General features: G+C 47.7%; 1 protein-coding gene across 4 annotated transcripts in view; it reads left to right on the top strand.

Moving 5' to 3' along the window:
- The window catches only part of sema5ba (sema domain, seven thrombospondin repeats (type 1 and type 1-like), transmembrane domain (TM) and short cytoplasmic domain, (semaphorin) 5Ba), a 107265-nt gene extending 82580 nt beyond the window's left edge, over positions 1 to 24685 (top strand). For 2 of the 4 annotated variants that reach the window (XM_031585021.2, XM_031585016.2), the window contains 11 exons: positions 7437 to 7554; positions 7835 to 8016; positions 8761 to 8904; positions 9056 to 9203; positions 10224 to 10449; positions 11502 to 11714; positions 13648 to 13818; positions 16459 to 16596; positions 17555 to 17599; positions 19060 to 19265; positions 21164 to 24685. In XM_031585021.2, the coding sequence (XP_031440881.1) occupies positions 7437 to 7554; positions 7835 to 8016; positions 8761 to 8904; positions 9056 to 9203; positions 10224 to 10449; positions 11502 to 11714; positions 13648 to 13818; positions 16459 to 16596; positions 17555 to 17599; positions 19060 to 19265; positions 21164 to 21328 (1756 nt within the window). In that variant the 3' untranslated portion in view covers positions 21329 to 24685. Of the gene's footprint in view, positions 1 to 7436; positions 7555 to 7834; positions 8017 to 8760; positions 8905 to 9055; positions 9204 to 10223; positions 10450 to 11501; positions 11715 to 13647; positions 13819 to 16458; positions 16597 to 17554; positions 17600 to 19059; positions 19266 to 20627; positions 20650 to 21163 lie in introns of all 4 variants that reach the window. The other 2 variants (XM_031585024.2, XM_031585028.1) reach the window with 2 other exon arrangements.
- Positions 24686 to 26578: the final 1893 nt, after the last annotated feature.

The raw sequence follows: 26578 nt of genomic DNA, 5'->3' as shown, positions 1-26578 counted from the left end.
AATGCATTTATTCGCTGGCAGGCAATTGTATACATGAGTCCTAGTGTGTGATGAGTCAGCTCTTTGATTTCAACCTTTATTTTAAAAACACTATACAGAGCATGCATGCACGCACGCACGCACGCATGCGCGCACACACACACACACACACACACACACACACACACACACACACACACAAAGAATGAAAGAGGCAAAACGGTGAAAGTGCTTGCATACCAAACAAGGTGTGTGGGTGAGATGCAAGCAGCATGGAACAAGAGTGAGAGAGAGAGAGAGCGAGAGAGAGAGGGAAAGAGAGAGAGAGATAAGGAGAGAGAGAGAGAGAGAGCATGAGAGGGAGAAGGGGGGAGAGAAAGAGCGGAAGCGGCTGCAGTCAGCCCTATTTAAAACCCAGCATGGTGGAATAATCATGCGGCCTCTAAGGGTAGGCCAGCCGAAAGAGAAAGAGCACTCTTAATCCCCGCCTTTGATTTCCACCACTGCACCGCCGCTCAGCCACCCCGTACTCTGCGTGAAAACCATAGAACACACACACACACACACACACACACACACACACACACACACACACACACAAGCAAGCAAGCACAGTGACTCAAGTGGCTTTCTGTCCTTCTGTAACTTTGTGATTATGAAACTCACAGCCAACGCTCTTTCCGAAGAGAAAGGTACCTCACTGGGCCCTACTTACACAAGCATTGTCGTTAAATCTGAATCATAACTGTCAGCTCTGTGCCGTTGATGAATATGTGTCTGCCAAAGCTCATTATTTGTGTATTGTGTAATGCATTGTGTGGTTGTATACATAAGGGTTATGTATTGTGTTATTGCTTATAAACCACGTCAGGCACAGTCTCTAAGGTAATTATCGCTTTTATATCACCCTTATTTCATTCAGGTTTCTTTTATTACCGCAGCCATAATTCCTTCAGGTTGTATAAATCTTGTTGCTGGCTCTTATCCCCCATTCTGTTCTATTCAGTCCACTTTTGATAAAGGAGCCCATGTTTCTATGAATACACACTGGCTAGCGGGGCTAAGGGGACTATGTCCAACTAATCATCTCTGGGGACAGGCGGGCGGTCTGAGACCACCGGAAGCGGAGGCTGCTCCCAGCTCGGTCATTGTGGCCCCACTAATCACCTCTCAGATTCCAGCGGACCCCATGATGAGATGGGGTAATAGCTTTCAGGGGTATTTCAGAACCCGCATTGGGGGAACAATGGGAGGGCAGGGGGGGGGGGGGGGGGCTTGGGGGCAGCCTATAGAGCTTTTATGGTGGTTCTGTACATGTGACCGATGGTGTGGATTTTTCTCGGAGAAAGTATGGTAGAATGTAGCCCATTGAGTATGGAGCGGAACGTGCTAGCACCGAGGTTGAGGAGAATCATTCCATTGGTTGAGCATACAGACGGGACATTGTGTAGCCGTCTGCATTAGTAATGTATATCACTTGGCTGCATGAATGAGGAGGCAGTCACTGTATATGTTCTACATGTGTGGCTTGCCCCTGACACAAATAGTTTTTCTCTCTGCCACATAAATTATGGGGGATATGTTGATTCCCCCTGACGAGTTGGAAGTCTTGTTTGTGTGTTTGTGTCTGTGTGTTTTGCAGCTTGTTCTTAAGAATTTTCCATCTCAAACCAACCAGAAACAACCAACCTAAATTTCAGCACTTCATTATGTGTCTCATTGGAAAGAAGACCCCCTAGGTCTACAATTGTTATTTTCTCAAATAAGCAAAGAACTCACACGCTCATTTCACACTGTCTTAATTGATCAAATTCGTCAGGCTCACTGGGGAAAAACTGAGCCTAACCCAAACCTCCATTGCTCATAGCATAAACAGAATTGGCTGTGCCAGCGACCGGGAGCCCCATTCCAATCCGTGCGCGTCCGCCTCCATTTTGCCTCACAGATAAATAGCCAGCCTCAGACGGCGCCTTCTGTCGATCTCAGCGCCTCAGCCTCCCCCAGCGAGGCACTTATTAATGGCCTCATGCAAAGTGGCCCGTGTGTTGCGGCGTCTCTCCTCCGAGTCGCAGTAGGTAATTCCATTTGACCTCCCCCAAACCACCATTTGCTGCCAACTCGCTCCAACCCCTGCCTGCACTCCTCTTCTCCCTCTCTGTGAAGAAACTAATTTACTCCATCAACTTCAGTTAACTTTACCTCATGATAGACCAGCATAGGTGAGGGAAGGGGGAGGGGTTGCTGGTAAAGGGGGGGCAGAGAGAGAGACACAGACAGACAGACGAAGAGATCTAGAGAGGAATCATTCAGACTGACAAATGTAGGCATGAACCTGTTGTTGCAGTCTTAGCTCTCAGTTCTTCCCTAAAGCTGGTGAGTTTCCTATGAACCTAAGTTGACACTTCAACCGACTGGATCTTCCAGTTTTATGGGGCCCAATTTAAATAGACTAATGACTAATAACTTTACCTCTGAGTTTACCTCATGAGTGGACATAGTAATAACTCTGTAGCCATTTGGTTGATAGCTGGGGTTTGTTTTTTGGTTTGTTAGTTTGGTTTCTGTTTACACTGCAAGCGATGAAAGCTCGGTTTCAGCTCACTTTCTGAAGTGAAAATGCTGGGGAGCTTGGGCCAGTAGAGTTTGGTTACTTATGTCGTCGCACTGGAAAGGGTCGCAGCTCTTCCACAGGAGTGGGGGGGATTAGCTGTTGAAAGCCTAGGTGAGGGTTTGACCACAGAGGCTGGGACGTGAGAAGGACCCCCGAGCAGCGCTGCCAGGAAACCGCAGATGGTTTTCACAGCTGAGGTCCCTACGAGGTTGGGGGTTGGAGTCCTCTGAGCCCTCAGTCCCATCTGAGGAAAAACAAACCCTCATGTCAGCACCCCCCCGGTCCCCCCCTGTCCCCAGCCACCCTTAGAAGTGTTTTCATTTGTGATGCAACATTTGAGTTGTGTCAACACACTGCAGGTGTAAGACGTCTCAAGTGTGGGAAGGAAAAGATAAGAAGAGGGTTGGAAGAAGTTCTCAGCATGCCGGCCTCCGTGGTCAACTGTGGGGGCAACCACAGTCATCGGGAATAATCTGCCCCCCAAACCAGCTGGAAAAGCACAGCCGGCCAGAATTGGGCGTAAATGTAAGTCGGCCGCTGGTACTCTGGTCGAGCTGCCGCCCTGGGATGCCTTTTTGGAAAGGGGAGGATGGGGAGGGTCATGCCTTGTTGCCCTGCCTGGAGCGGTCCTCGGCCCCAGGGAAGCAGTCCTTCCGCAGACACAATTTATGGCTTGTTGCTGCCGCCAGCCTGTCAGCGGGGCGCTAAAACACACAGCAGTTAAGAGCCTGCAGCTCTGTCTGAGTGCTCCGTCGAACACATGAGGGAGTGAGGGAGCGAGAGAAAGAGAGAGGGAGGGATGGGGAGCCTTAGTAAAGATGAGAGAGCGAGGGAAGGAAGAAAAAAGTAATCAGAAAGTGAAAGTATTTATTACTGGTGCAGCATGTTTGGGTTTTAACAGCTCTCTCCTGGCTGGCTTCCAATTTTGGAAGCATTTCTCTCTCTCCCTCCATCCTTCCATTTCTTACACTCTCTCTCCCTCCCTCCATCTCTCTCTCTCTCTCTCTCTCCCTTCCAAGTAGGTAATAACATCTCAACTGCCCTCCAGCCTGAACTTCTGACAAACTCCAATTTTTATTCCCATAGTGGTTTAAGCATGACAGGACAGACTGGCTCTACCTCTCCTTTGATCATTGCAGATTTTCTTTGGTGTCTGAGGAAGAAGAAATTGAGATTGCGTGTGCTCGCACTCACTCAAACTCTCTCTCTCTCTCACACACCCACAAACACACACACACACACACACACACACACAGAGCACCATACTCTGTCCACTCAAGGGAACGCTGTGACTTAGAACATTGTTTTACATTGAGAGTTCACCTGTGTGTGTGTGTGTGTGTGTGTGTGTGTGGTGTGTGTGTGTGTGTGTGTGTGAGCTTCCTTTGTTGAGCCCCACATGATGATATTGATGTTTTCCTGCTCATAATGGTCAGATTACATACATACAAATACATACATAAGGACACAAAATTGTGTACAAATCAATATGGCACGGGAAGCGTAGTACGTTTTCCAAATCAGAATGGAGACGGCAGACGGCATATTCTGTGGCTGCTCCCAGAAGCCTCCCACAGAGCTGCACTCCGCCAGCCAGCACTCGGCCCTCCGTCATTTGTATTCTGAATAGAAAGCCTCACAGAACATAATCAATGAATGAATCTTCTCTGGATATATTAAGGCCATCAGTCAGTCAGTCTTATATGTATGGTGCTGAAAACTCCCACTCTCAGGAGCTGCTCCTGTCTAACTGTTGAATGCCTCCGGGGGGGGGGAACATCCAGCGCATACTAGACTGGTCCTAATTTACCGCCCTTTCCTTCTCTCTCGGGCCCACTCTAATACCCCCACCCACCCCCCCTCCAGCCCCCACCCCCGTGGCCACTCGCTTCTATTTACACTGATGAGGTCATGATTTGCAGTTGAAGGCATACTAATAACTGTTTGCTTTCATATCTTACTTTTAACAAGCCTATAAAAGGGGGGACACTGGTTTTACAATCGTCCCCCCCCCCCTCGTCCCCCCCGACAGCCGGGGAGAGCAGGGCGAGATTTATCACGCGCTGTCCGTCGTGAGCCGCTTGGTTTATGTGTTGGTTTATTTTTATCACGTGCGCTCTTTAAAAATGTAATAGGCCGTTCTTTGTGGCTCCGCGGCTTTTGATATAGTGGGCTATCAGGAAGGAGAGGGCTGTTGAATTATACAACAATGTGGCCACACATTGCCGCAACCCAGGAGAGGCCCGCAAGCAAACACGCACGCACACACACACACACACACAAATCACTCACTCATAGACCCACACACACTCACTCACAAACCCACACACATTCTTCCCTGTCTTCCTCTCCATCCTGACCTCACCCAGTTTCACCCTCATTGGTCTTTGGAGAAAGAGCTGTAACTCTGCACAGGGAGGCACCTGTTTTATTTATCCTAGTTCTTTACACACGCTTCAACATTTCACAGGTATCCACATTGTTGCACTGAGGAGGAGGAAGAGGAGAAGGTGGTGGTGGCGGGGGTGGGTTATGTGATTGGAGTCTTCTGTGCCTCTGTCAGGTCAAGGAGGAGGTAATTCTCCTTCTTTTGCCCCAGGGCTTGGCTGTAAATCTCCCTACTAATGGCCGCTCGATAGACAGCGGGCAGAAACAGGCAAGACGTCAGCATCCCCGGCCTGCCGCTGAAGCCGTCTCCATCACAGAGTGGGCGCTGGAGGCTGGCATGAGATTGGCTCAGGCTTGGCAGTGCCCCATAGTGTGTTTATGTGGCGAGCGCTCGTCAGTGAAATAAAGAAAAACTACCTTCCGTGCTGCTGTGCGCTCGTCAAACCGTCACGTCAGCGATTCTCGCCTAGTCCCCCCCATTTTTTCGCAGTCTTAAGGGCTTGCACGGGTGGCTGGCTTTCATTGCTAGTGGTTTTATATGGGGGAGAATTTTCTTTTTCAGGTTTAATTAATGGTGGGGAGGAACAGGGAATGTTTTTGGTGTAAATGGATTCGGCTTATGGGTCAGAAGGCTCCGGGCGCTGGCCTCGGGGATGACCTGAGGTAATTGGCTCCTTGATCTCCTCCAGACCAGTAGCATTGTCTCTCCTGTGCCTCGAGTCGCCAATTAGACCCAGCCCTGACCAGCGCTAATTATCTCGTACACATACTGGTACACATGCTGGGGAAAGAACAGGCGTTGTGGAGAAATAACTGCTGTGACACGCTGTGAGTGTGTAAACCGGAGCGGGAGGTGCATCTGTGTGGAAAACAGAATTCTGCAGCATTCTAGAAGAGACGTGGCATTGAGACATGGGTCACAAAAGTGGCTCTTAAACAGGAAGTTTAACATTGTAGCAGGTGTGAACCTGGCTTTGATTTTTTTAGTTTTTGTTTTATTTGTGCTCCAAAATCTGCCCTGAAAGCGACAGGTCCAGCAACTGATTTATGTCCCTCCTCCCTCTGCCTCCGGCATGCCAAGGGCTGCAAGGTTTTTATTAGGTCCCACACGCACACACACACACACACACACCCCCAGGTAGGACGTGGAGCTGAGCCCAGATTTTGATTGCCCCATCATTGGGTTTTGCAGGTCTTTTCCGCTCCCCGCTAGCTGACTAGGCAGACACAATTACTAGCGGGATGAACAGGGATAACTGCATCAGCAGTGGTGTTCGTCTCTTGCTATGAACTGCGGGAGGCTAACGACACCAAGGTGGCGTGTCTAAGCAGGATATCCTGTACTCCGCTACAAGTATGACAGAATGAGGCGCTCAGCTGGGGGTGGTGTTGGCAGGCATAATGTGTGTGGGGAGCTTGGGAGTGCTCCTGAAAGGTAAATGATTTGAAGGAGACTTGTTGTGAACAACATGGAGCGGTTTAAGCCCCAAGTATAAGGTAACAGGCTCCTAGTAACAAAAACATTTTGACCCTTAGTTGGCGTGACAGAAAAAGTTAAACTTTGCCGTTGTCGCAATCTGCCTCAACTGCCAAGCTTGACTTGTGATTTGACAGTTATCGTGATGACTTGCCAATCATATGTCAGAAGGTGTCAAGTCTACAGATGTACTCCAAAGTTGCATTTCTGTCACAATGCTAACTGTGTCACATCTAAAAAGTAAGCAGACTTCCAGTAGACCTACCAAAAGTGGTGAAATATGCTAAACCTCTCATCAAAATCTTCCTGGCCTTGACAGAAGTTTAAACATTAACCAATAACCCATTTCCCCCTTATAACTGTGTTCCATTTGGCTTCCCCTGATCAGCTCTCCTTTCCCTGCTAACAAGATTTAGTCTTGGCACGGGGTGCTGTATCAACACCGCTTGTGTTTCCTCAACCTCGGGGTTGGACGGCCAGCAGTCCCACACAAATAAACCAGCTACCACCCGGTGCCAAAAATGCAAGTCTCTCGAGCTAACAGAGGGGTGGGTAGGGGGGGGTGGCCTTACTGGTGGCACATGGTAGTACCAAACCGCCCCACTTTCTCAGGCCCTCCCCAGATCAGCCCCCGTGGCTTAGCTTCATTAGCGGGTTTAGATTTAATTACTGCTCATTAAGCTGCTGGGCCTTTTTTTTTTTTGGCAGCTTACAAATATTTAATCGCCGTTTCGTCATGCTGCGTTGTGGGTGGCATGGGGAGGATGGGAGGGTGGGGGGGTTACATGGAGATTTGTTTACCTCTCCTCCCCATCGGCTTTGTAGTTTCGGATCACAAGGGTTGGGGAAGCCTGAGGCAGGAGCGAGTGTGTGAGTGTTCATTTGGTTTAAACAAACAGAAAAAGGATTGGGGGGGCTAGAAGTGGTATTTTTCTGAATCTTGTTCCTGTTTTTGGCCTCTCCCTATTTTCCCCACTGCAGGGTGTGCCTGGATGCAAGGGACCCCTACTGCGGTTGGGATCAGAAGCAGAGGCGTTGCACTACCTTCGAAGACAGCTCCGACATGAGCAAGTGGACTCAAAACATCACAGCTTGCCCTGTAAGCACCAACAGCACCAACAGCACCAACAGCCTTCTTCCTCCTGTGTTTTCCCAGTGGCCCCCGAGTGCAATACAGATGACTGCTATCCTGAAGCATGCTCACTTCTTCCACCCTCAAGGGATTTTCCTCTGCAGTTTAACGATCTGTCATGTGGGAAACTTGTCATGTACCATGTCAGAAGACCGTTGCTGGTGTGCGTGTGACTGGTGTGCTTTTGCTTCATGATCCGTACTTGTTTCTTGAGTTGTTCTCAGACGTGTCATTCCATGTATCGCAGCTGCAGAACCAGACCACTAATGGTGTCTTTGGGCCCTGGGTGCCATGGCAACCTTGTAGCCATACCGACGGCGACGGCTCCAGCGCCTGCCTGTGCCGCTCCAGAACGTGCGACAGCCCACTTCCCCGTTGCGGGGGCAAGAACTGTGAAGGCCCCACCATCGAGGTGTCCAACTGTTCCAGGTACAGTGCCCACATCATAAGAGAGTACTTTCACAAGCATCGTTACCACAGAGCCCAAGAGACCTGCTGTTTCACCAGAGACACACACTCCCAGATCCGCCTGTCAGACAAATCAAACACGCCATGATATTATCTTCAAATAGACCAGATATTGTCCATCAAAGAGTGGAAAAACAGTGTGCGGTTCCTTATTATTCATTGGATTGGAGCTTGGTCAAACCAGAGTGCTTAATCATTAAAGGTTTCTCTTTTTTCTCTGTTTGTTAGGAGCAGAGCACAAACAGCCCATTTATAATGACTTAGTTGACTTTGTGTCCAAACAGCACAAAAAACGCAGCTTTGCTGTGAGCGCATGCGAGATTAAATCCAATGTGTCGAAATTGGATTGTGTTGTCGGACGAAGTGGCAATTAAATCATGAGAGGTGCTCTACAGGAGGAAAAGCACTCAAGCAAATTGAGGGAATATGTTGCCACATCAAACACTTGTCGTCACTGCCTCAGCTTTTGCGGCAGGCCAGTGACAAATTAGCTTGGACTTTTAAATATGGGGTCACCCAACGACAACTCTCCGCATCTGGACTGGCGAATAAATTCCGCGCTAGTGACAGGGCCGATCACAGTTGCTGTTATCACCTAACGACAGCACTGCCCCTCAATTGGAAAATAAATTCAGGGCTACTGGCAGGGTCACTCGCAGTCACTGTGGTCACCGAATGTAAAATCTTTTTGATCCTCTGCTGCAGAAACGGAGGCTGGACTCCGTGGTCATCGTGGGGCCAGTGCAGCACCACGTGTGAGATCGGCTTTGAGGTGCGCCAGAGGTCGTGCAACAACCCCGCACCCCGACACGGGGGCCGAGTGTGTGTGGGACAGGCCAGAGAACAGAGGTGAGGCCTAGTGTGGTTCTGTAGATGCTGATGTTATTGCACTGTTCGTAAAGCTGCAATTTATCATTTACACTTCTGAATTTTTTATGCATCCACTGGAATGCGTTGAGTCTGATGTGGGTGGTCCTCAATGGGGAATCCTCCTTTGCAGGTTCTGCAATGAGAAGGTGACGTGTCCTCAGCCCGTCTTCTGGTCATCGTGGGGATCCTGGACCAAGTGCAGTGCGGAGTGTGGAGGGGGGGTCCACTCTCGTGTGCGCACCTGTGAGAACGGAAACAGCTGCCCCGGCTGTGCCCTGGTAAGGATGACGGCGATGCTAATGTGGTTATGATGCTAATGTGGATACGAAAGCAGGGAATACGCCACAGAATGATAACAAGGAAACATGAATGAAAGGCGTACATAGAAGAATCCATCAATGAAAAAAAAAACAAGTGTCACCATGTTTTAAGCCGGATAACCAGTAATGGAAAAACAAGCTTAAGAGGATAACAATGTAAAGGAGATACCAGAGAAATAAGGGGGGTTGGGATGGGATGAAACCATGATTAACATAAGTAGGGAGAAAAGTGAAAACATTCATCATGCAGTAGAAAAATATATTCTGTGGCTGCCTGGATGTAAAAGCGCTGACTGGTAGTGCACAGAGCTGGGTTTTTCTGAACCTGTTCCTGTTTTTGGAAGGCCGCGGCTCTGGTGAAGTCCAGAGGTGACATTTCTGTGCTCAGCAAAGTGGAGCGGTTGACTATTCCTGACCCCACTCCCGGTGCGGCGAGGGTTCCCTCAACTCAGCCGAGAGCCACTCACCTCAACCATCGCATCCGTCCCCACCTCCATCCCTCCACCCCTCCATCCCTCCACATGGGGCTTTTTAGCAGCCACTCCATTGCACTTAATGACCCAGACTCACTCGGTGGATTTTAATTAACGTTATTAAAACTCCAAATGAAGTGTCTCTCATTTGGCTGCTCCTTTCCAGCCCCATTGGGCTGCTGAAGGAGAGGAGGCAAAAAACACTGCAGTGTGCAAACGCTGCTGTACCCTCAGTCATGCAGGCGGGTGAGGGAAAAAAACGAAACCAAAAAAAAAGCTTACGTAGAGCCAAGCAGGTGCAACGACATGACGGCTCTAAATGGATGACGGATGGGGCAGAGTGAGGGGGATTGAATTGAAGGTGAATTGAAATCCGAAACGAAACGGACGGAGCAAACAAAATGACGAAAATAAAATGTATGCAGACCAAGTCGACCCAGAAGCTTTAATCCGATTCAGCGCCTCACCTCACCTCACCCCTCCCCTCCCCTCTCCCCTCCTGCAGGAGTATAAAGCCTGTAACCTGGATGCGTGCCCAGAGGTGCGGCGGAACACGCCGTGGACGCCGTGGATGCCGGTGAACGTGACGCAGGGCGGCGCGCGGCAGGAGCAGCGGCTGCGCTACACGTGCCGTGCACAGCTGGCCGACCCGCACGAGCTGCAGCTGGGCAAGCGCAAGCTGGAGACACGCTTCTGCCCCAACGACGGCTCGGCCGCCTGCGAGACAGACGGTGAGAGTAAGAGAGAGAGAGAGGGAGAGAGAGAGAGATAGAGATGACTTCACTCTTGTTATTTGTTATTTGAGGGAAATGATATAGAGGGCATATTAAAGGAAGCTTCAAAGCATAGTGAAAATGTATAATATAGTCAACAAGCACATTCTATCTTGTTTATAGACTCATAAAAAGATCAAAACCACAGACCTGAACAACATTTCAAATGATGTGATGAATGGAAAATCAAGAACGCTTCACACACAGCCACTTTGAAGTACTATTGCTTTAGACAGGACGTGGTCCATCGTGATGTTATTTTTGTTATTGTTGTTGTCTCTAGTGACTGTTTCAGAATTGCATTCAACACCGCCGAGAACATTTTACAGTCCAGTGCCGCTGTTTGCTTTTCCCCTTGGAAATACTGTTTCCCTGTTGATTTTCTTTTGGCTTACTTTACATACTGGTGTACGTATTAGTCTGTGTGTTTGTGTATTTGTTGGTGTGTCTTTCTGCGTGTGTTGGGTCAATGGGTCATTCAGCCTGCAAGTGCCTTGTGTACCTCAAACCACCGTCCACCCCCACCCCCGTCCACCCCCCATCCGACCAGACAGCCCAGGGCCACAGTTCAGCGCTTAGCCAGTTTATGCTTGTCGGCCTTGGCATCGATTAGCCATAACCTGCTGTCATGGGCTCGTGTCGAGGAGATACGGCTGATAGGCACCTCAGCCCTCCAGCCAGCCCTGGGAGCCGGACGATTCAGTGCCATCGTAAAAAAAACTAAACTCGAGAGGAGATACGAGATAGAGGATTTCTGCACAGGTAGCCACAGCGTGCTCCACTGTCAGATTGTTCTGTCACTGGTGCCATAAAACTAACCGATAGAATTACAGCTAACCTTGGCAGACAGGAGGAAGAATCCAGTCAAAATGAAGGTGGCTCAATTAAATAACAACCTGTTGAGCATTGAAGTCTTCACTTACACCATGTATATACAAAGTATCCCTCTAGAAAGTGAACTACTTCATAGTGAATACTCTTTTAATCTGGATATGTTTGCTTAATTCCAGCCTTGGTGGACGAGCTACTGAAGACCCCCGTGGTGCGACTGACGGGCTCGGCCTGGTCGTCGTGGGAGACGTGGTCGTCGTGCACCCAGGACTGTGCCAAAGGCTACCGCACCCGCAGGCGCTCCTGCTCTACAGCCGAGGGCAAGGGCAACCCCTCTGCATGCCGCGGGTCACCAGTGGAGTACCAGGACTGTAACCCCCAGCCTTGCCCAGGTAGAACACACACACACACACACACACACACACACACACACACACACACACACACACACACATATATACACACACACAAAGAGTCCTTTTGCAAACACCATCATAAATGCGTAGCTTGGGAGGAGAAAATTTGGTCCGTTCCATTAAGATGTGCTAAGTGGATTACTAGTTTCCATTAGCTAATGGACAGCTAAGAATTCCCATAGTGCCCCTGGCCACTCCACGTCTCTCCTCAGGGGAGACCATACCTGCCGGCGCTCTGACAAGCCAAGCACTCTGGGATATCTGAAGTCAGATATATCAGACCCCTTAATCTTTGGCTGTGTTGACGGGTAGCTGTGGACAAACAGAGGCCTCATCTCGGAGACTAACTCAAATAAGCAGCCATGATTAGATGTGGATCTGGTGATCAGTCCCTAAAGCGGCGGTGCCGTTCCAGATCTTTCCTCCAGGTCCCCTGTCTCCCACGTAATGCTGAAGTGTTTGTGGAGGAATTAAACGAATTAGAGGCGACTTTCATCTCAGAAAGAGAGTGACAGAGAGAGAGAGAGAGAGTGGAGAAGAGAGGGAGACAGAGAAAAGGAGAGAGAGAGAGACGCTACTGCCTTTATCCCCAGCCACCTCATCAGGCGAATGCCAATGGACTCCTCATGCCAGTGCTTCCTCTTCAGCCTCAAACCGAGCAGAGCAGCGCTCTTAATTAACATCGGCAAACTGATTTACACAGCTCGTCTTCTGAGACAGCCAGCCAGGGAGGGAGAGAGAGAGAAAAGAGAGAGAGAAGGAATAAAGGAGAGAGAGAGAGAGAGAGAGAAATGGCTGCTTGTAATTTACTCAGCTCCTTCATTATGGCACTCACGTTCTGGCCTTATGTACACGTGTCTAGCGTGCGCTGCTGCCACTTCAGACAAACGGCTCTGTCCTTTCCCCTGACATCCATGAGCACTCACTCTCACTCACACCAACTACCTCTCGACAGCGGCCATCTTCCTCACCTCACTGTCGTCATGCCCCAGTTCATCCCAGTAATCCCCTGGAGTAAATGGACTTTTTTAAGGTTTTTATTTTTTTGAGGTGGGGGGGGGGGGAGAGGAGAACTTGAACCAATCTCTCTCCATCCATCTCTCACTCCCTCTATCCATCTTTTTCTCACTCTCTCTCTTTACTCTTTACTGATGAAATGCGCGGAGGGGAGGATGAGGGGAGCAGAGAGGGGGGAGGAGGAGACGGAGGCTCTCTAACTCAGATGGAAGCGCTGAATGAAGCTCGCCTGCTCTCTCTCTCTCTCTCTCTCTCTCTCTCATTTCTGGAAGAGGTGAGAGTGCTGCACCGTGGGGAGAGGGAGGCCGGGCTGCTGGTGTGTTGCTCTAATGATGACTCTCAGGTGTGAAAAGCGCTTATTAGGGGAGGTTAATCAAGACGTGCTGTGCCAAGCTAAAAAAAAGCCAGAGCTACGGCAATCGCCTTTCGCTTCTCCAGGCGGAAAAAACGGATAAAACACCATTCATCACCTCACCTCACCGACACTTCCGTTTCCATCTTGTCAGCGATGCAAGTCTGAAATCTGTCATGTGTGCTTTTGCTTTGGTTTTGCTTTGGCCTTTGATTTTTAATTATTTGTCTGTTTTGTGTGTTTGTGTTTTTTTTGTGTACGTCTTGCTTGCCTGCTTTCTCCTTGTTGTTTGTTTGGTATGTGGCGTCTACCGACCTCCGTGCTTGCTGTCGAACTGTGTTTTTGTGTGTGTGCGTTTGTGTGTGTGTGCGTTTTGTGTTTACGTCTCGTGCCGCCACGTTGTTTGCGTCTCCCCTCGGCCTGCCTGATGTCTTGTTGTGTTTGTGTCTGGTTGCTTGCTGTGCGTTCCGTCCACTTGTACGCGTGTGTGTGTTTGTGTACGCTTCTATGTTTGTTTGTGTGCTGTCTGGCCGACCTCAGTGAATGGCGCCTGGTCTTGCTGGTCGCGCTGGTCTGAGTGCTCGGTGGCGTGTGGGAGGGGGCACTACCAGCGCACGCGCACCTGCTCCAGCCCTGCGCCCGCCCGCGGAGGGAACATCTGCATCGGCCTGCACACGGAGGAGGCCTTCTGTAACACACACCCCTGTGATGGTAAGACACCGCCACCCCCCCGACCCCCTCCACTTACTTACGCCAGAGTCTCCTCCATCACAAGACAGGTCAGCTCAACAGATAGTGTTCATAGTCATGGAAAACCTGGGATTTGAAAATGGAAAAATAAATAAAGCCAGAAAGTTTTGGAAAAATAAATGAAGCCAGAAAGTTTTGGTAAACTCATGGAAATCTGCTTCACAATGAACTGTATATTAGAGTATATGTGGTTCAGTTAAGATCAACTGGGAGAAATCTGTATTGGTTAAATAATACTTTAATGATCCGGCAGATTAGTCACATCACTTGACTGCAGTGAAGGTAGTATGAAAGTAGACATTCGACTGCCCTTCACCACATAGCTGGATCTCTATCCCCATTAAAAGTTAAATGAACTACATATACATTATGTTATCCTGCCTTGTATTCAGTTGTGAAATTATAGTCTTGCCTGGAGATGGCGTTTCAAAATAAGTCCCTCGAAGGTTCATGCATACTGAAGGATAATTTTTGTGCTGCAAGAAGAATATTGGTGAAGTATGGTCAACCAGTTTTTAATATTTAGATTTTATGTTTCGTTTTCTTTAAATAATAGGAAAGGATTACTCGTCGTGACTGCTCTCCTGAATGATAACAGTAACTTTTGAAAACACATTTTGGAACCCAGTTCTAGTGGCCAACTTCATTTTTAATGTATACACAGACATTTCAGAAAATGTATGGTAATGAACATTTCCTTCAAAGTCATGGAAATTGATTGGTGAAAATGTGTATGTACCCTGATGGAGCACAGCTTTGGATAAGGAATGGTGTGTGTGCACCCCTAAATGTGCCTTATTCATATAAAGTTGATCGTTAAAGATGTCTGCAAGTTGCCCAGCCAGTCACGACTACCTCTCTGAATTTAAAACAGGCGGTTAGAAAGCAACTTTATTTTCATTTGGAGGTCATCTTTCCCATTATAGATTCAAATTCCAAATGTTGCAGATCCTGGGGCTTCTGTGGGTGGAGAGGATCGACTGCACGTTCAGGAGATGTAGATGGTTCATTCCCTGTAGATAGATCCACAGATTGTCTTGACTGCCAATCAAGCTGAGCCTGGTTTACATCAGTTGTCTACTCCAGCGAAAACTATCTGCCAAGGGATCATAGTGGGGCTTGGAGTGTGCGTCGTATTTTCGGTACAGGACTGTTACAGTCTACGCTATTCATGCATGTATGTCAAGGGGCCCTCTCTGCTCCCTTACTCTAAATCCTCACATCTGCTCCCAAAAGGCAACTCAAATATTTATGAAGCGAACTAATCTTGGACCCATGTGTGAGAGAGTCTGCCTCGCCATAGAAAAGCCCCTGCGGACTTTGAGCAACAGCACCCCATTTTTTTTCTTTCGAGCCCCAATCCATGCTTAATTTCCTCAAGTGCCGTGCCGTGCTGTGTGTATTCTTTCCAGGCGGTTATGGGGGTGGTGTTCAGAAAACATAGACCAAAACCACATCACTTTGGCAGTGGTCGAGCCGTCTTAAGTCCCTATTGTGCTGCGGTGCAATTTTAATACCACCACGTTTATGAACCGCAGACAATAACGGATAACCCCCCTCTTACTATTGAGCGTGAGCTTCAGTAGGAGATTAATGCTCATCATTTGACCAGATCTTTTTTCTTTTCTTTTCTCTTTTTTCAAAAACCTGTTGCTTACACAGACAGCGCCAAATGGCTACTGCCCGCCACTGCAATTAATCTCCCAAAGCAAACATAGGGTGGTACCAGCAGGTGCCCACCTTGACCCAAGAGCCGTAGAGATTCCCACTGGCTGTCAGTCAGAGCCCAATCTGATGGCCCTGCAAGGAGCCCCCCCCCCCCCCTGTCTTTGGCGAGACGGATGATTTAAGATGGTGGGGGAATGTAAATGTGGAGGGGTTAGTGGGGATGGGGGACAGGTCTGGTAGTTTTAGCTGCAGGGAGTGTATTAAGTGAAGTGCTGCCTTCGTCCATCAATGCCAGCAGGCCCCCAGTTTAATTGTTTTTTTCTTTTTTTACTTTCTGAGCAAACACTTAGTGTGATTGGCGCCAAGAAATGGAGATGGATAAAGCAATTATCTTGGCCGCTTAGCGTCATTATTGAAGTCATTTTTTTGTGGATCAAGGCAAACTTCTGAACTCGAGTGCAGCTGCGAAATGGTGCATACGAAGGTTTGACTGACAGGAAAGTCTTCACACATCCAATTGGAAGTTAAAAAGGCAAACCACAAAGAAGACATCTTGGTTTCGTTTATTTAGAAAATGAAAGGAAAAGACTGATTTAAGTGAGTTGTGCAGTAAAACAAATAAACTGTGTCATGGTGTTTGTACTTTTATGTTTACTGTATGTCTCGAGGAGAAAAACAATGTTTTGTTTTTTTCTTCTCTGTATGTGTCTGCTAATGTGGCTGCCATGGGCTGTATGTAGCTGCTGGGCCATTTGTTTGTTTCCCATGTCTGGGTGGGCTCTCATGTTGACATGAAACACATCTCCCCAAAATGTCTGCTTTCACAGCTCCTCGGTACTCTCTGCGAGTAGAGAGCGACAGCGTGTGGGTGGGTGTGTTTGTTTGTTTTTGTTTTGTCTGTGAGAGATTTAGCGTGTCACTTCTCTTTGGCAGGCGGCTGGATGGCGTGGTCAGTGTGGTCCGCCTGCGACGACACAGGACTGCAGCTGCGCAGTCGGGCCTGCGGGGCCCAGGGCTCCACGCCGTGTGTGGGGAACAGCTCCCAGCACAGGGACTGCAACGAGATCCCAGGTTACTCCCCCCCCCCCCCCCCCCCACACACACACACACTACACCATCTCACGCTGCCGCTCCTGGGAAGCAGTCTCCGTCACGACTCCAAATGGGGGAAAAAAACAACAACAACAGCTTGAACAGCAGTTCAATAATTAGTCCAGTTTTTGCCTCCATGTTGTACATGTCAATGCGTACGTTTACACACATAGCTATTTATTGTGCAGGAGATTTTGAAACAAAGTTTCCTTTAGGCTTTCAGAAAGGTTTATGAAATTGTAACAATACTACCCCTGGAAAATGAGCGTACACCTCAGCTGAAGCTAGTGTTTCACTGCCAGTAGATTGAACAACCATGGGGCTCAGCTTTGGGGGGGGGGGGGGGGGGGGGCACCAGTGTAGAATACCAAGTGAACGGAGTGGCATAATTCATATTAATGTGATGTCACTCACTACACCAGCCTCACATCCAATCTCGCTCCAATTTTTTTCTTTTTTTTTTGGGAGGGAGAGACGGGTGAGCAGCGAGGCGAGGGGGGCAGATTTGTCTTGAGATTAATCAGGATGTGTGCGCATCTCAATTATAACGCCTTCAAGCACCCATGCACATTTTAAAATATGGGCAAACACACTCCCCAACAGACACACACACACACACACACACACACACACACACACACACACACACATCTAGACAGACACACACACACTTCTGAAGTGCCATGGAGGTGGCAGTGTGTGAGAAGTGGGAAGTCTCCAGTTCTTTGGGGATTTAGGAATGATTCCTCTAATGCGGGCTGATCCTCTCCGGCTCACGTCTGTCGAGTCACCCCGACAGCCTTTCCCCGAATTTCCTTAAATCCACCATCAGATTCGGGAGGGCAGGAGAGCGGATTGATGGTCACTTTAGCTGCAGGCCAATACAAAAACTGGATTGTAACCGTCTGTGCCCTGTTTTTTCTCTACCTCTCTGTAGTGATTCTTCCAGCGTCCGGCTATGAAAAAGAGCAGCTGTGTGGAAGTAAGTAGATAAATCTCTGCACCTCTCCTCTCACCTTGGTCTCTGCAGACTCCTGTGGCATGTGTGCGAGCGTGTGAGTGACATTGTGCATGTCTGGATGCATGCATACAATTTGCCGAGGGCACCGCGGGCATGTGTCTATGTGTGAGCTTTCTCTTTGTGCATGAGTTATAGCTCTGTGTGTGTGTATGCGTGCATACAAATGTGTGTGTGTGTGTGTGTGTGTGTGTGTGTGTGTGTGTGACCTGCTTTTCATCCAGACCATAGGAGGTAACAGACACACGCCAGGTGTGTGCTCCCCTTCAAACACCCCCATTTTTCATTCTTTATTCCTCTTCTTATTAATATATTTATTCTCTCTCTCTCTCTCTCTCTCTCTCTGTAATGTAAATGAGTGTGAGAGGGCTGTGCTGGCAGGAGTGATGGGAGAGCGGGTGGCTGAGGTAGAGGTGGTGGTGGAGTCGGCTCTAGTGGGCTCAACTCCATTCTTCACACCCTGCCGCTCTGCTGCGCTCTGAGCCCCTGCCATTCTCCACACCCCTCTCTCTCTCAGAGCTCCCCACTGAGGCCTACAGGGGCCGCACACACACACACACACACACACACACACACACACACACACACACACACACACACACACACTTCACCCAACCAGCATTGCACATGCATACACATGCACTGGAAAAAAACAGTCGCTGATACAAACACACTCACACATGAATTCACACACACACACACACACACACATTCAGCCCTCAGATGAAATATACATGAGATGGCCTTTGTGGGATGCTTAAAGCCCTACTGCAGAAGGGCAGGCTGTTTAGACACTCTGTCACCCGTCCCTCTTCGTCTGTCCTCATACGTCAACACCCCCCCTCTCCCCACCTCCACCACCCCAAGCTCATCAGGGGGCTGCCCAGGCTACCGACGAGGACCTCATTACCCATCATCCCCCTCTCAGTGGAGCCGCCTCCACGACGCCTTGCCTCCCCACAGTCTGCAAAAAGGTTTAATTAGAGCAGTTGGTCCTGAGTGGTGAAGATGATGGCTTGATGTAGACTAGACCCCCTCCCTCGCCCCTGTAGGCCTTCCAGCCTTCCATGTCCTCCAGTCTCATTACAGCTCAGCTCAGGACTGGTCCGTCGCAACCAACCTGTAGGCCAATCAGAGTCCTGGCCTATCAGCACGTCCACACACAGCTCTCGCACTGTCTGGCCTCACTTCCTGACAGCAACACCTGTTGCGTCCTTCCTTCCTTGCACTTGTTACAGGGTTGTTAGATTGACTATAGCAGGTCTGAAGACGTCCCATGGAGTCTTTCCAAGTAATTGCTGGTTATGTTAGACAGCCACAGGGAAGAAGGTTTGAAGGGAAGAAACTTTGGAAGAGTCTCAATTCTATGTACGAATCTGGCAAACTCACAACCTCAACATTTTTTTTTTTCCCCCCACCTACAGGGTTCACACTGCTTCACCTGATAGCCACAGGCGTGTCCTGTTTCTTGGGAGCAGGCCTGCTGTCGTTCCTTGTGTATGTTTACTGCCAGCGCTTCCATAAGCAGTCGCAGGAGTCTGCAGTTATCCACCCCACCACGCCCAACCACCTCAATTACAAGGGCAACACCACGCCAAAGAACGAGAAATACACGCCCATGGAATTCAAGGTAGGCACGCCTCAACTCTGCAGGATTTCCCACGGTGTCATCAGTTCCACCATTATTACAATCATTATTATAATCATATTTAATCAGGGATTATTATACATGATGATGAACCTATATACCAATAGCAGATGAGCTCAGGAAGAAAGTCAGCTAAATAATTTACTTCTGTTGATCAGGATTCCACAGTCATATTAACATTATTTGAAATTATGATATTTAACATGTGAAAGTGGATACAAAACAATCATGCATACATGTAAATGTGCACACATGCACACATAAGCATGCACACATAAGCATACACACACCACACATATACGTACACACACACACACACACCACACCACACATAAACGTGCACACACCACACCACACATATACGTACACACACACACACACACACACACACACCACACCACACAGACGTACACACACACACACACACACACACACAGACTACACGCCACATATACGAACACACACACACACACATACGCAACACACAAACACACACGCAAACAGAAACACACACACACCACACCCTACATGCGTGCACACACTACATTTAAAAAACAAAAAGGTAGTTCATTCCAACTCAGTCATTGATCTGTAGACCCTGGGGCCTCGTTTCTCATGAGAGAAATGAGAAGCCTGAGATTACAGATCATAAGGACAGGCGAGACTTGGTTCATTTTCCTCCAGGCGAGTTGTTTAGCCACCTCTCCTGGCCCCACTGCGGGTCCTCGTACACACTCAGTCTTTATTAATGGGTTCCATTAGGCTGTTTAAGCAGCGCTCGGGCAATGGACTGCCACAGCTGGATGTGACTGATTGTCTTGCCCATCCAATTACCCCCCCCCCCCCCGCCCCCCAGTCTCTCCCACTACCTTCTGTTCTGCCACTTGTGTGAGTCTTGTGCCACGGATAGTATTGATCTCCTCCGCTGTCTTTCCATGGTTTCCTCTGATCTCATTCCTATCTTTTTCACACTTTGGGTACCAGTGTCCGAGTTAAGTAATGCCAGCTGAACAACCAACACTACCACAGAATTGGAGGTAAAGAGGCAAAGTGTTGGTTTTTTGTTTGGAGAGAATATGGATGAGTGACTGCAGAAAAGAACCTGACATTAGTTTGAAAGAACTCAAGTGACGAGAGGCGCTCACTGCAGTAAAGGTCTTGATGGAGACATAAACTCTGATTTATCATTGAACTGAGGACAGACCCCTGGTGAACTACAACATTATGAGATCAAAGGAAACTTTTCATCAATGTAGTATTGACAGTCACTCAAGTATAGCAATCATCTAAAAACAAAATTGTTTTATAGGCATATGTATGTGACGAGCATCTTGATTCTTTCAGGCATACCACAACCAACTGTAAAGTAAGACAGTGTGTTGAATCTCTTCCATTACACAGCTGCTTTGCAAATAAAAACCTCACCCTGAGTGATCCATTACCGTCATCGCTGTGCATTTCACACATTTTCTAATGCAATTACAGAGCTGCCTCTGCTGTTACTCTGGAGTCTTTGATATAAATTACTTTCCTCACAAGAACTATGAAATGGCCCTTCCATGACTCGTTCATCCATGACCCATAGGTCTCTGCGCATTTTAATTATTGATTGCTTTTCCCCCCTCAGATGCATTAGATATTACTAATGAATAACACCGAATGGCTCACACCTTTGCCCTTTTCTCTCCTCTTGCCGTTATCTGATTTTGTGTGTGTGTGTGTGTGTGTGTGTGTGTGTGTGTGTGTGTGTGTGTGTGTGTGTGTGTGTGTGTGTGTGTGTGTGTGTGAGTGAGTGAGAAAGAGACAAAGAAAGAGCAAGAGAGAGAAAGAGAATACTTATCATTATCCCTTTCATGGTGCCTTTGTTCTTCTTTCTACAGACTTTGAATAAGAATAACTTGCTACCGGATGAGAGGACCAACTTCTTCCCTACCCCCCTCCAGCAGACGAACGTCTACACCACCACCTACTACCCCGCGGCTCTGGGCAAATACGACTACCGGCCCGACTCCTCCCCTTCTCCGTGTAGAACCTACAACAGCTGAGACTTGTTCTCTGTCTCCCATGAGGCCATTGCCATGGTGACAGGACTGGCTTTAAGCACTGGACTTCCCTTTGTCCCCCCCCCCCCCCTCTCTCCTATGCTCCTGTCTCGCCCCAAAACCCCTGAACCCTCTGCATCTGAGGGGATGCCCTTCTGGAACATTCCACCCAACTGTCCTTACCTCATCCCTCTCTCTCTCATTGGGGGAGAGAAGCCTGTCACTCAACCCCAGTCTCTCCCTGTTGGACGGGCTGGAGGGCGTTGCAACTTTTGTTTCTGAGGATCGTTGGCAAGGCAATACTGATATCGATGGCCCTGAGTAACTCACTGTAAGGAAGCTGTCAGCTGAACTGAGTAAGTCTCAATGCTGTCTCTCCGAGATCCTTCATCTCATAAATAGGAAATCAAACAGAGGCAGTTACTGGAATCCTCCGCTGACTCACAATGACGCTCTCTGAGGTGCTGCAGGAGGACGTGGAGAGGAGGAGAAAAGAAAAGGAGACTTCAAGAGCTCAATATGGAGCCTACCGTCACACAGCACCCTCACATCTCCCACAGGCAAAGACCCCGAACCACCCTGAGCATCACTTGGACTCTAGAACAGTAGGTGTCCCCCCCCCCCCTGAGAGCACTGTCGCCTGTCTGGAGGAGAGCGTGTAGGATAAAGGACGTCGTGTGTGTGTGTGTGTGTGTGTGTGTGTGTGTGTGTGTGTGTGTGTGTGTGTGTGTGTGAGTGTGTGAGTGTGTACGCGCACAGAAACCCAGCATCAAAAAAAGATTTCCAAAAGGATGACACGCCGCCAGTGCTGGTCTCAGGAGCTTTTAGTGTGTGCCACACTTTTCACCTGCATCCTCTGTCCAGGAGTCATCGCAATGGATTCGCTATTTGGAGCGGAAGAACCCAGAGTTGGGGGTTTGGGTGGGGGTGGGGGGCTTCACAACAGCCAGTCTGAGTCGGGTGCACAATCGCTATGGCACCTGCTTCCATGGAGATGATGGCTATCTCAGAACAGGGGTTCTCGTAAGTGTTAGGGGTTGGGAGCACCACCGGTGCCTGCTGGTGAAATGAGAAACTATCAGAGAATAACAGTTTGTTTGTTTTGTTTTTTTCCTCTTTTTGCGGGAAGGGGGAATCTGCTTGTGTCTTTGAATGGATGCATCCTACTGAGTACTGTATGCCTTGGTGGTCATATGAGATATGCCAAATGTACCAGGGTGGACTGAGTTTTAATACGGTAGAATATACTGATAGTGTGGCACTTGTTTTTTAATGGTTATTTTTAAGATGGAAATATTTGTTCTTTATAGATTAGATGGATAGTAATGTCTATTTAAAGCGCAGTATGTCAGACCATGGATGGATTAAGAATGGTTAAGGATGTCTCTCCCACTTTAGGATACACATATTCTTTTCAGCTCTGTAGAGGCAATATATTATTAATCACTTTTTTGCATATAGGAAAAAAAAACATAGATTATTATATGTAATGGAAGATATTCATAATTTATAACTGTAGCAAGAATCACTGGCGCCCTCCTTAACAGCTAAACCATGCTTTCCCAAAAGTGATTGGAATGTGAGTGAGCTAATTTACATTCTACATTTGTTTGTTTGTTTGTTTCTCTGTGTGTGTGTGTGTGCGTGTGTGTGTCTGTGCACGTATATATGTATGTGTTTGTGTGTATGAGCATGCACTTGTGTGCATGAGTACTGTATGGTCCGATCTGTACGTTGTTTATAAGTTATACCGTCATTTTTGTCACTGTGTGTGGACTGTGTATCTTTCAAAGCATAAGCCAGACTGCATTGTGTCCAAACACTCATACTGGCTGTTCGTTTCTGTATTTCCCTGTGTTTCATCATGTACGACAACCGAGAGAGATATCATTATCATCAGCATCAATATGTGATATTTATATTGGTTAAGGAAAATGGGGCACTGGAGAACTATTTTTATTAAGCTTGTCCAATGAATGCAAACCAGCAGTGCTATCAGTTCAGCTACGCACGAGAGCTCTTATCTGTACATAGGAGACGCCCTTCTGCGCCTACAAAAGAAATGACATCTAAGGGGTAGTGTAATATAAATGTATATTGTATAGCTAACACTGTTTCTGTTTTCTTTTTTTCTTAAAAAAAAAAAAAAAAAAGAAAGAAAAAAGGCCTTATAGTTGTTTAAGCGAAGCGAACAGCGTATGTGTACACAGTATATACCAACCATATGAACGTGTGGGGATAGAACCTGTCCGTGAAGTCCAGCAGCATATGACCGACAGCAGTGCAGATTTTCATCTTGAATAATAAAAACGAAGGTATCTGGACTACGTGTCTGAATGATAACTCACTGTAAGGTAATCCTGTATCGGTGTTTATGTCCATATGTCACCTGTGGTTCCTTGGGCACCTCATTCTATAAAGTGAGAACTCTGCTATCCATTATGATAAATAATATTGGCCCAGGACCTGTGGTGTTCAAAATGACAGGACTCCTGAGTCAACATAACTGTCTGTATCAAATGTGTGATTTATGGTGGAAGTATCAGTAAATGATGCTTCCCCGAGAGAGCTTGGCGTCGCCATCCCAGAAATGTTCACTGTGGTCATTGTGGTCTGGATCCATTTGGGTTAGGGACCAACGCTACACTATTTAGAGTGATTGGACCGCTTCAGGGCATAATATACTGAAACCTAAGCTTGACAGCCAGAAGAGAGAGAGAGACATCTTTTTTTCCCTTCCAGGAATACAGTCAGTAGGCTACAGCTATTTCAGTGAGTTTATCATTGTAATTAATGATGAGACTGACCCAGATTTCAGTATTGATGTGATGCAGCCTTTTTTTGATACTGCCTTTTTGTTAGCTTCTGAAGCACTGCTAAAACCTAGCTGATTTGATCAGTAGATTTCTCACTGTGCCCACTGATTCTCATCTGAAGCGTTTCAGACTATTTCCCTGTAAACACTAAGCTTCTAAGGCTGGCAGTGTCAGGCTAATTCATGTGCCCTTTTAAAAACTCTAAATAAACATAGTAAACAGCTGTTTCAGATCATGTCCATACCCGAACCCGTAGGCCTATGTCTTCATCTGGGGATACAATTAGGTACAGTTTTCATGTTACCCACTTCCACCTCTTCTTAAGGCTTCCTGTGACTGGCATTGGATATAGCTCTGGATCTGGCATTGAGGACCTCCATCCCCACAAGGCGTGGTAACCTTCTATGCAACTGACCTGGTGGTACTGTTAGATGTGATGTAGACTGTAATCACTGCCTTTTAGACACTGTGAATTTTTGGTACTCTATATTTTTGTACATTGTACATTGTAAAGGATAATAAAACCTCGATGCCAACCGAAAAACAACTGTTCGCCCTTTCTGTTTACCTTCCCCCCCCCCCCTTTCCTCATTTTATCCCATGTGCCTCCAATGTTGGGTGTCTTACTCTCCGTCGCTGTTGTTGACGAAACGTAAGCTCTGTGGAATTGGCTGGGGACGGGAGCCGTCCCTCTGAATCCTCTGTCAGGTTCGCCATCACCCGTCCCCATTTGTTTGTGCAGTCTTGCTCGGCTGGTTCCAATTGGGCTTGAGCGATAGGAACCCCACTGTGCTGACGTGACACATCCAGTACAGTGGAGTTGCACCTTCTGCTATTTGGCGCCATTCCACCATGACGGCGCGAGGCTACATTGAGAAATGTATGCTTGTCACACCCCTGTTTTGTTGGGATGTGTTATGCAAGTTGAAACTGACGCCTGATAAGCCGCAGGCGATACAGCGTGACAGAACTCACAGACTGCTGGTTATTAACCCTGCCGTTGTGCATTTCGGAATGTACAACTTATTAAAATATGTTGTAGTAGGAGATTAATTAAATGTTGCATAGAAATAGATGATTCAGAATCCTAAGTCAGGATCGTTTGGAGACACTTTTGGTTGCAGAAGCCTGAGCTTCCGTGATCAAGCGTTCAATAACTGTAATCATATATGTACTCAAGGATAAGGAGAGCTGTACAACGTTACGAATGATTTACGACGACATTTCGAGAAACAATTCTTCAATAATTTCTTCCCGACTAATTTATCTGAGAATAAAAGCATGAATAAGTGGAATAAGATCAGACTGCCGTATAGTGCACAGGTATAAGGGATATAAATCCATTTAGGCTGGTGAACTGACAGGTAGATGAGCGGAACAGAAACACTGATGATTTCTTAACAAGGCCTTGAGAAGATGCAGCAGGAGTATGTTTTGCTCGGCAAGGCTGACAGAATCATGGCTGTAGGAATATTAATGTTATTTTGTTCTGTCTCATCCCATTCAACAAGGGAAGCAGCAAGACTGTCTCAGTCCCTTGAATATCCTCCAGCTGGCTGCAGAAGTTCTTGAAAGTTATTAAAACGATTGCAGTGTTCTTACACAATCATTCCTTTGTCTTAACAACTTGGGATTGGCACTGTGAATCATACTAAATCATTTCCTAAAGGTACATTGACTCACATGACTGTTGTCTTGACTTGCATATATATATTACATATTCTGAGTGCAATCCAGTGAATCTAGTGTGATGCAGACAGATCCAGGCATTGCGTTTCCTCCTCAAGGATAAACAAATTCAGCAATCCTCAGTACAAATCAAATTAGGAGTGGAGTGATAAATCAAGCTGTTTGTTATCATTTTAGGGCTAGGTCACAGAATAAAGCTCTCATTACACAGTTACTTTTGTCACCTGATGTTATAAGAAAAGGCTTGCCCAAAAAACTCATTCCCATCTTGACAGACTCTGAAAACACGACTTTGTGACCCACACCTTAGGCTATCTTGTTCTAAATCTATTCATCAATATTTAAGAGCAAGTCTGACAGTTCCTGGAACTAAGTGAGCGGGAGAGAAAGACTGGACAAGAAACCTTGTCCTGAGTATGCATGTGCATTTGTGTGGAGACCTAAGAGGTCGTGCCAGTTTATTACCTTGGCTTAGCGTGAGGCTGTGGCCAGCAATCAGTCAGATACCCTGAGCAGGAATTATTGATGAGCGCCAGGTGGCATCAATCACCCGCTATCTCCTGACAGACTGGCACTGACGGATCATTGGCGCCGCCGCCGCCACCACGCCCCACTTCACCCGTGCCCTGTGAATGGAGTGTCGCCAAGGGAGACGAACTTTGCTGGCGGGACATGGAGGCGATGGAGCAGCAGGGAGGCGAGGAGGAGAGCGGGTGGGAGGAAGGAGATCGTCCAGCCTGCCGGCCAA

The sequence above is a fragment of the Clupea harengus genome, chromosome 2 (genome assembly GCF_900700415.2).
Source record: "Clupea harengus chromosome 2, Ch_v2.0.2, whole genome shotgun sequence".
NCBI classification, from domain to species: domain Eukaryota; kingdom Metazoa; phylum Chordata; class Actinopteri; order Clupeiformes; family Clupeidae; genus Clupea; species Clupea harengus.
Note: the sequence above shows the minus strand (reverse complement) of the source record. Positions and strands in the feature narration are given on the sequence as shown.